Source organism: Entelurus aequoreus, linkage group LG06, assembly GCF_033978785.1.
Source record: "Entelurus aequoreus isolate RoL-2023_Sb linkage group LG06, RoL_Eaeq_v1.1, whole genome shotgun sequence".
NCBI lineage: Eukaryota > Metazoa > Chordata > Actinopteri > Syngnathiformes > Syngnathidae > Entelurus > Entelurus aequoreus.
In genome coordinates this window covers 7,945,481-7,955,610 of record NC_084736.1, presented here as the reverse complement: position 1 = coordinate 7,955,610, position 10,130 = coordinate 7,945,481, and the positions used below count along the sequence as shown (strand labels likewise).

Sequence of the window (10,130 nt, the reverse complement as noted above, 5' to 3'; positions counted from 1 at the left end):
ATTTTAACGCATATATCGGCCGATAATATCGGCAGGCCGATATTATTGGACATCTCTAATTAATATATTTATTTATTTGCTTTTTTTGTTGTTTTTTTCATAAATTCCAAATGTGCATTTTGAAAAATATATTTTAACACTTTGAAGGCCTTTCGGTCAAATGATTTCAAAGTTGTGATGCTTATACATTTTTATAACATGACTGATTATACCAATTTTCTAATCAAAGCGCCTTCTAAAAGGTCAATGTTAAAACAATTAAGATGACGTGTGATATTTTGTTAAGGACGAAATATAGCAAAAGAAAAGTATAAGAAAAAACTGAAAAATCCAAAATGTTTTTATGCCCTTTTATGTCCTGTTGGGCTTTGAAGATCATTCAAATCAAATGTTTCCTGAGGGTTAAATTGTAATAATTGAAAGTGTTTGTTTATTTGCGTTTAAAAATGTACCTTTATTGACAGCAAATCAAAAAAATACTAAACTCTTCATACACAATAGTTTGTTTCATTTAACTGTTGCACATATCATGTTGTATTGTTGTACTGATAACTTTATTATTGTCATTTTTGTTTTCAGTACATTTACCTGGAGAGGAAAGCGTCCCCTCACGTTGACGGATTGCCATAAACTTGCAAATCTGGATCCAGGTGTACTAAAAGGTGCTTTTTCAGGTTGCAGTTCTTCGTGAAACCCTTCCCGCATTGCACGCAAACAAAGGGTTTCTCTCCGGTGTGGGTCCGCTGGTGCATGTCCAGGGTGCATTTCTGAATGAAGCCCTTTCCGCAGACGGGACAGCGGTAGGGCTTCTCCCCCGTGTGAGTGCGCTGGTGTGTGTACAAATGTCCCTTTTGCGCGTACCTCTTCCCGCAAAGCGTGCACCTAAAAGGCTTCTCTCCCGTGTGACTCCTCTGGTGGATCTCCAGCTGACTGTAGCACCGGAAGCTCTTGCCGCACTGCAGGCAGCCGAATCTCTTGGTGGCCGAATTCCGAAAGTTGTGCATCTTCACGATCCTGAGTGGCTGGGCAACATTTTGGGGTAGGACTTTGGCAGGTTCTTGGTGCGTGTGTCCGGGTGTGAGATGCCGATACCACTGTGCGCCTCTACTTGCAGGTGCCAGGAAGGATGGCGATGCGTTTACGAAGGAGTCGGGGAAAACTGACTGAAGGTGATGGCCCGAATCCTGGCTCACGCCTGGACTTTTCTGGGTGTCTGTTGACAGGATTTTAGCAGAAAAACGAGAAGGTAAATTGTTATTTGAAATTATTTAAGGCAGGGGTGTTTTTCATTGAGGGCAACATTGCAGTTCTGGCTGCTCTCAGATGGCCGCATGTTACAGTGAATATATATACTGTATATACAGTATATACCAGGGGTCACCAACCTTTTTGAAACCAAGAGCTACTTCTTGGGTACTGATTAATGTGAAGGGCTACCAGTTTGATACACACTTCAATAAATTGCCAGAAATAGCCAATTTGCTCAATTTTCTCAATTTTCCTTTAACTCTATATTATTATTAATAATTAATGATATTTACACTTAATTGAACGGTTTAAAAGAGGAGAAAACACGAAAAAAAATGACAATTAAATTTTGAAACATAGTTTACCTTCAATTTCGACTCTTTAAAATTCAAAATTCAATCGAAAAAAAGAAGAGAAAAACTAGCTAATTGGAATCTTTTTGAAAAAATTAAAAAAAGAATTTATGCAACATCATTAGTAATTTTTCCTGATTAAGATTAATTTTACAATTTTGATGACATGTTTTAAATAAGTTAAAATCCAATCTGCACTTTGTTAGAATATACAACAAATTGGACCAAGCTATATTTCTAACAAAGACAAATCATTATTTCTTCTAGATTTTCCAGAACAAAAATTTTAAAAGAAATTCAAAAGACTTTGAAATAAGATTTAAATTTGATTCTACAGATTTTCTAGATTTGCCAGAATATTTTTTTTGAATTTTAATCATAATAAACTTGAAGACATATTTCACAAATATTCTTCGTCGAAAAGACAGAAGCTAAAATGAAAAATTTAATTAAAATGTGTTTATTATTCTTTACAATAAAAACAATTAATTTACTTGAACATTGATTTAAATTGTCAGGAAAGAAGAGGATGGAATTTAAAAGGTAAAAATGTATATGTGTTTAAAAATCCTAAAATCATTTTTAAGGTTGTATTTTTTCTCTAAAATTGTCTTTCTGAAAGTTACAAGAAGCAAAGTAAAAAAATTAATGAATTTATTTAAACAAGTGAAGACCAAGACTTTAAAATATTTTCTTGGATTTTCAAATTGTATTTGAGTTTTGTCTCTCTTAGAATTAAAAATGTTGAGCAACGCGAGACCAGCTTGCTAGTAAATAAATAAAATTTAAAAAATAGAGGCAGCTCACTGGTAAGTGCTGCTATTTGAGCTATTTTTAGAACAGGCCAGCGGGCTACTCATCTGGTCCTTACGGGCTACCTGGTGCCCGCGGGCACCGCGTTGGTGACCCCTGGTATATACACTTGGCAAGAGACACTGCCTCTTAAAGGCACGTACACACACTCTGTTCTCATGAAACATCTCAACTGCAAATTTATTAAAAATAAAAAACTACGAAATCACAGCCTTTGCCATGAAGCTCAAAAGTGAGCTCATGGGCATCTTTCCTGCAAATCTGGACTAAATCTGGTTTAGATTCACACATCTGAATAGCTTTCCTGTACGTCTACATTAGACCTGGATTAACGGTACATCTTCTGACATTGTATTCACGCACACAAATTATTTTAACAAAAACAATCTGGATCTAATCCAGATTATGTTTACACAGACATAGTTTGATCAAGGTCAAATATGATCCAAGTTAAATTTAAACAACTTCCCAACACATCTAGTTTAGATGTACACTTGTACACATCTGAATAGTTTCTTTTTTAATCTAGATCGGATATGGATTACGTTTACATCTTCTGACACTGCACACACGCAAGTCAAATCACTCACACAATCTAGATCTGATCCAGATTAAATATATAGCGTCTACATGAGATCCAGATTATATTTACAGCATCTGACCCCAAATACACACACTTTCAAAACTATTTCCTGCAAATCTGGACTAAATCTGGTTTAGATGTACACATCTGAATAGCTTTCTTGTACGTCTCGATTAGACCTGAATTAAAAATACATCTTCTGACATTGTACTCACGCACGTAAATTATTTAACAAAAACACAATCTGGATCAGATCCTACTCACGCATTTAAACGGCTTCCCACTAAATCTGGATCAAATCTGGTTTAAACATTTGGATACCCACAGAGTCACCCTGAGGAACGTCTAAGTAGAATAATAGTTTTTCTTAAAAACATACTATTTTCAGATGTTGTCTGCTCTTCAGAGTCTCCATGCTCCACCTCTTGGGGCTCATGTTTCACGGGCAACAGTTCGGGCAGCTCTGGCGTGGATTGAGGAGGCTAAGTGAGGACATAGAAATGTAAACAACATTAAACAAGAATTATAACTGTATGTTAAAACACTCTCTACCTCTAACAACTAAAAAGCTGATGCTGTGTTCCAAATTTAAATTATTTACTGAAATTGTGTGAGCCTATGGCTTTGCACTTAGTTTGTTATACATATATATTTTGCATTTTAGTTACTTTGAGTTTACAACCCCCTGGCGCTGTTTTGTACGGAGCCCCTAAAGGGACATGGGGAATTTTTTTTTACAGACATGTATCTCTGCGCACGAGAAACTTTTTATAAAAAATGTATAAAAAAAAAATATATTTATTTTTTTATAAAAAGTTTCTCGTGCGCAAGAGAAACTCTCGTGCGCAAGAGAAACTCTCGTGCGCAAGAGAAACTCTCGTGCGCAAGAGAAACTCTCGTGCGCAAGAGAAACTTTCTCGTGCATACGAGAAACTTTCTCGTGCGCACGAGAAAGTTTTTAATTGAAAAAAAAAAAAAAATTACTATTATTTTTTTTTAATAAAAACTTTCTCGTGGCCACGAGAAACTTTTTATTAAAAGAAAAAAAAATTTAATTTTTTTTTTTTTTAATAAAAACTTTCTCGTGGCCACGAGAAACTTTTTATTAAAAGAAAAAAAAATTTAATTTTTTTTTTTTTAATAAAAAGTTTCTCGTGTGCACGAGAGTTTCTCGTGGCCACGAGAAAGTTTTTATTAAAAAAAAATAATAGTAATTTTTTTTTTTTTTTTCAATTAAAAACTTTCTCGTGCGCAAGAGAAACTCTCGTGCGCAAGAGAAACTCTCGTGCGCACGAGAAACTTTCTCGTGCACACGAGAAACTTTCTCGTGCGCACGAGAAAGTTTTTAATTGAAAAAAAAAAAAAAATTACTATTTTTTTTTAATAAAAACTTTCTCGTGGCCACGAGAAACTCTCGTGCACACGAGAAACTTTTTATTAAAAAAAATAATAATTAAATTTTTTTTTCTTTTAATAAAAAGTTTCTCGTGCGCACGAGAAAGTTTCTCGTGGCCACGAGAAAGTTTTTATTTAAAAAAAAAATATATATATATATATTTTTTTAATAAAAAGTTTCTCGTATGCACGATAGTTTTTATTTAAAAAAATATATATATATATATATTTTTTTTTTTAATAAAAAATTTCTTTATAAAAAACTCTCAGCCACGAGAGTTTTTATTAAAAAAAAAGTTTTTTTATTTTTTTATAAAAACTTTCTCGTGCGCAAGACAAACTCTCGTACGCACAAGAAACTTTCTCGTTATCACGAGAAAGTTTTTATTTAAAAAATAAAAATAAAAAAATTTTTATTTATTTTTTTTATAAAAAGTTTCTCGTGCGCACGAGGAACTTTCTCGTGGGCACGAGAAAGTTTTTAATTGAAAAAAAAAATTACTATTATTTTTTTTAAATAAAAACTTTCTCGTGCACACGAGAAACTTATTTAAAAAAATATATATATTTTTTTTCTTTTAATAAAAAGTTTCTCGTGCGCACGAGGAACTTTCTCGTGGGCACGAGAAAGTTTTTAATTGAAAAAAAAAATTACTCTTATTTTTTTTTAATAAAAACTTTCTCGTGCACACGAGAAACTTATTAAAAAAATATATATATATATTTTTTTTCTTTTAATAAAAAGTTTCTCGTGCGCACGAGAAACTTTCTCGTGGCCCCGAGAAAGTTTTTATAAAAAAAATAATAATAATAATAATATTTTTTTTTTTTTTTTTAATAAAAACTTTCTCGTGTGCAGGAGATAGTTTCTTGTGCCCACGAGAAAGTTTTTATTTTTAAAAAAAAAAAATTTTTTTTTTTTTTTTATAAAAAGTTTCTCGTGTGCACGAGATAGTTTCTTGTGCCCACGAGAAAGTTTTTTTTTTTTTTTTTTTTTTTTGTGAGAAACTTTTTATCACAAAAAAAAATTAAAATTTTTTTTTTCTTTTAATAAAAAGTTTCTCGTGCACAAGAGTCTCGTGCGCACGAGAAAGTTTTTTTTTATAAAAAGATTCTCGTGTGCACAAAAAACTTATTAAAAAAAAAAAAAAAAAGTTTTCTTTTAATAAAAAGTTTCTTGTACGCACAAGAAACTTTCTCGTAGTCACGAGAAACTTTTTATTAAAAAAAAAAAATTTTTTTTTTTTTTTTTTTTATCAAAAGTTTCTCGTGCGCAAGAGAAACTCTCGTGCGCACGAGGAACTTTCTCGTGGGCACGAGAAAGTTTTTAATTGAAAAAAAAATTACTATTATTTTTTTTTTAATAAAAACTTTCTCGTGCACACGAGAAACTTATTAAAAAAATATATACATATATTTTTTTCTTTTAATAAAAAGTTCCTCGTGCACACAAGAGTTTCTCTTGCGCACGAGAAACTTTTTATAAAAAAAAAAAATTTTTTTTTTTTTTTAATAAAAACTTTCTCGTGGCGAAGAGAAAGTTTTTATTTTAAAAAAAATTACTTTTTTTTATTTTTTATAAAAAGTTTCTCGTGCGCACGAGAAACTTATCACAAAAAATAAAATAAAAAAATTTTCTTTTAATAAAAAGTTTCTCGTGCGTACGAGAAACTTTCTCGTATGCACGAGAAAGTTTTTATTAAAAAAAAATATATATATATATTTTTTTTAACAAAAAGTTTCTCGTATGCACGAGAAAGTTTTTATTAAAAAAAAAAAAAAATTATATATATATTTTTTTTAATAAAAAGTTTCTCGTGTGCACGAGATAGTTTCTCGTGGCCATGAGAAAGTTTTTATTTAAAAAAAAAAAAATTCTTTTTTTTTTTTTTTTTAATAAAAAGTTTCTCGTGCGCAAGAGAAACTCTCGTGCCCATGTTGAATGACTGTATATATATAGGTATCGGTTCATATCGGTATCGGTAATTAAGAGTATGTATGTATGTTGTATTGATTAATTAAAAAAAAAAAAAAAAAAACGATTTTTGAAAAATGAGAATCGTTCAACGTGAGAATGGCGATTTGAATTCGAATCGATTTTTTCCCACACCCCTAGTATTCAGTGAGGTAAGATGCGCTGACAGTTCATTGCTCCTGCCAAATAAATTGCACTGAGTGGAGCGGATCACCACTCCAAGATGGCGGCCCCGCGTCTCGTCAGCGCCAGTAGGCAGTAGCGCTCGATGCTGCGCACCCTTAGAAGATGTCTATGATTTTTAAACGTCACACAAAACTCACGTTGGATGCCGGGTGCTCTTCTTCTTTGACCACAGCGTGTGTCTCGGCGGATGAGCTTGTGTAGTCACTAGGAGGCAACAGTTGATGAATACATACTAACTAACACGGCCATGATGGCACCAAGCAGCCGTACCTCTGAGTCACATGTGCGCTCCAGTCGCGCTCCAGCAGCACGGAGCCCTCCAAGCCGACCACCGCGTCCTGCCTGCCTCTCTGGGCCAGGTGCAGCAACTTCTCCATGAGATGGAGCTTCTCGGTGAGGGAAAGGATCTCGTTTCGCCCGCGGGTGATCTCGATTCTCAGCATCTTCGACTCTATTTCCACCAGCTTGCCAATCTCCGTCACAGCTGCTTTGGACAGCGCGTCCATGATGGATACTAACTGCGTCTGGAAGCAGAAAGTAGACATGTTGTGCACTGTGCTGAGGACGTTGCAACACAGCAAACTGTGTGTTTCTGTGCAGCGCCACGGGAAGTGCTGCTTCCATCTAGCGGTTGGGAGGAAATATTACACATTAAAAAAAATTATGCTGAGAAGCAAGTCACCATTTTAAGAATTGTTTTAAACAATTCTTGGTCAATATTTTTTCCTCCTTGGCCACTGAATCGTAAAAAACGTAATTACCCACAATTCCCCACGGTATAAACACAGCACGTGATTGGCTACACTCGTTACAGGAAGTGATTGTCTATCGTATTTTAATTATTCAATTAAAACAGTTTTAGCATTTACATTGCAATGAAATGTGTGTGTGGTTGAAATATTTTTTCTTCTCAACAACTTGCGAAGATATAAAAAATTCCCAGCTCTCTCAGTTGGATACTGAGCTCTCAGTTGGATACCATTTATGTATTTATTTATTTATTATTATTGTTATTTTATTATTATTAATATTAATGTATTAATAATATTTATCAATTTATAATATTTATGTATTTATTATTATTTATTTATTTATTTATTTATATATATATATATATATATATATATATATATATATATATATTTTTTTTTTTAATTTAGGGCAGCACTGTGCAACAGGGTTTAGTGCATGTGCCTCACAATACGATACGTTTATTTATTTATTTATTATTATTATTTTATTTTATAACTATTAACATTTATTTATTTATTTATTATTATCTATTTATGTATTTATTTTTTAAATTTAGGGCAGCACGGTGGAACAGGGTTTAGTGCATGTGCCTCACAATACGATACGTTTATTTATTTATTTATTATTATTATTTTATTTTATTATTATTAACAATTATTTATTATTTATTTATTTATTATTATTTATTTATGTATTTATTTATTTTTTTAATTTAGGGCAGCACAGTGGAAAAGGGTTTAGTGCATGTGCCTCACAGTACAATACGTTTATTTATTTATTTATTAATATTATTTTATTATTATTAACATTTATTTATTTATTATTTATTTATTAATATTTATTTATGTATTTATTTTTTTAATTTAGGGCAGCACGGTGGAACAGGGTTTAGTGCATGTGCCTCACAATACGATACGTTTATTTATTTATTTATTATTATTATTTTATTTTATTATTCCATCCATCCATCTTCTTCCACTTATCCGAGGTCGGGTCGCGGGGGTAGCAGCCTAAGCAGGGAAGCCCAGACTTCCCTCTCCACAGCCACTTCGTCCAGCTCTTCCCGGGGGATCCCGAGGCGTTTCCAGGCCAGCCGGGAGACATTGTCTTCCCAACGTGTCCTGGGTCTTCCCCGTGGCCTCCTACCGGTCGGTTTCCAAGATTTGATTGATAATTGTAACCCATTAAGCCATTTGGAAAATGAAGGCCTCACTTTCATAAAACCACATTTATGTAAAAAAAAAATGTTTTGCCTGGAGCATAATAATGTTAACCAACATTTCTATGTTACAGTCATTTATAAAAATACCAAATGTGATCTCTTCTATAGAGAATGGGGACATCTCCACACAGCCAATCTCTGATCTCCTCCCAAAACACATGTACACTGTCACAATCCACAAACAGATGATTGACATCCTCTACAGCTCCACAGATATAACAGCCATCAACCTCCATGTTGAATTTAAGTTTCAAAAAATCCTTTGAAGGGTATATTCCATTAATAATTTAAAATTGTATTTCTTTATTGTATGTTGTATTGTATGTCCTTCATACTGACAGCCATCAGACTGTATAATGAATATGTTCCTTTTGACTGTACATGTACTGTAAATGTATCATGTATTTTTATTATTCACATGTGAATAATGCTGTATGATAGACTGTATTTATGTTATTCACATGTGACTAATCCTGTATAATATACTGTATTTATGTTATTCACATGTGAATAATGCTGTATAATAGACTGTATTTATATTATTCACATGTGAATAATGCTGTATAATAGACTGTATTTATATTATTCACATGTGAATAATGCTGTATAATAGACTGTATTTATGTTATTCACATGTGAATAATGCTGTATAATAGACTGTATTTATGTTATTCACATGTGAATAATGCTGTATAATAGACTGTATTTACATTATTCACATGTAAAAGATACCCAAGTGTTTATTGTCTATTGTGAGCGAGCTGTGGTGCTGAATTTCCCCCAGGGATCAATAAAGTACTTTCTATTCTATTATATTCTATTCTATTCTTAATTTGGGAAGAATTTGGTATTTGTACTATATCTTGTCCTTATTTTCCTTATCTCAACTTTTGTAAACTGCTTTCAGGATATATTGTCTATGAACTGTGCCCGGAAAATATTATTTCACCAAAACTACCCTCATATATTTGTTGGAACATTTTTCATCACAGAAATGAACATTTTCAATATTAAGGTTTTTCCAGACAAGGGGTAGTATTTGAATATAAAACATCTTGAGTCACCATAGATTTTAAGGATAGAGGTATTGCTTTGGTGATTTTTTTGAACAAGTTGGATACTCCGTTTACAAAAACAAAAACAAATATACCTCATTTACCACAATGCACCGCGGTCCAAACGCAGAGCATAATTGGCTATTTAATCTCGTTCCAGGAAGTGATTGCTATTTAACGATTTAAATGAATAGTTTTAGCATTTATATAGCAATTACGTGTCATATGGGTACCAACATTTTTGGAATCTTTTTAGTGTTCTTTTTTACTTTCTAAACTAATTTATTTTCCTCAGGCCACTTAGTTGGATTGTACCATAATGCACCGCGGTCCAAAAACGGAATGTGATTGGCTATTTAATCTCGTTCCAGGAAGTGATTGCTATTTAACGATTTAAATGAATAGTTTTAGCATTTATATAGCAATTACGTGTCATACGGGTACCAACATTTGTGGAATATTTTTAGTGTTCTTTTTTACTTTCTTTTAAACTAATTTATTTTCCTCAGGCCACTTAGTTGGCTTTTACCATAATGCACCGCGGTCC

At 32.6% G+C, this 10,130-nt stretch overlaps 1 protein-coding gene across 1 annotated transcript; it reads right to left on the bottom strand.

The window, feature by feature from the left end:
• Nucleotides 1–443: 443 nt before the first annotated feature.
• On the bottom strand, nucleotides 444–7,194 carry LOC133651424 (transcriptional repressor RHIT-like). The gene is made up of 4 exons (XM_062049375.1): nucleotides 6,824–7,194; nucleotides 6,691–6,757; nucleotides 3,377–3,479; nucleotides 444–1,213 (listed from the first exon to the last, which is right to left on the bottom strand). Exons 1-4 carry the CDS (start codon nucleotides 7,096–7,098, stop codon nucleotides 609–611), a joined length of 1,050 nt encoding a protein of 349 aa, XP_061905359.1. The 5' UTR covers nucleotides 7,099–7,194; the 3' UTR covers nucleotides 444–608.
• Between the last annotated feature and the right edge of the window lie 2,936 nt (nucleotides 7,195–10,130).

Bases quoted from the DNA above. Each gene is read 5' to 3' on its own strand.
- LOC133651424 (XM_062049375.1), bottom strand. From the start codon at position 7,098: ATGTCTACTTTCTGCTTCCAGACGCAGTTAGTATCCATCATGGACGCG. The intron at 6,758-6,823 runs GTACGGCTGCTT...GTTGCCTCCTAG, and splicing joins AGCGCACATGTGACTCAGAG to TGACTACACAAGCTCATCCG. The intron at 3,480-6,690 runs GTGAGTTTTGTG...GTCCTCACTTAG, and splicing joins AAGAGCACCCGGCATCCAAC to CCTCCTCAATCCACGCCAGA.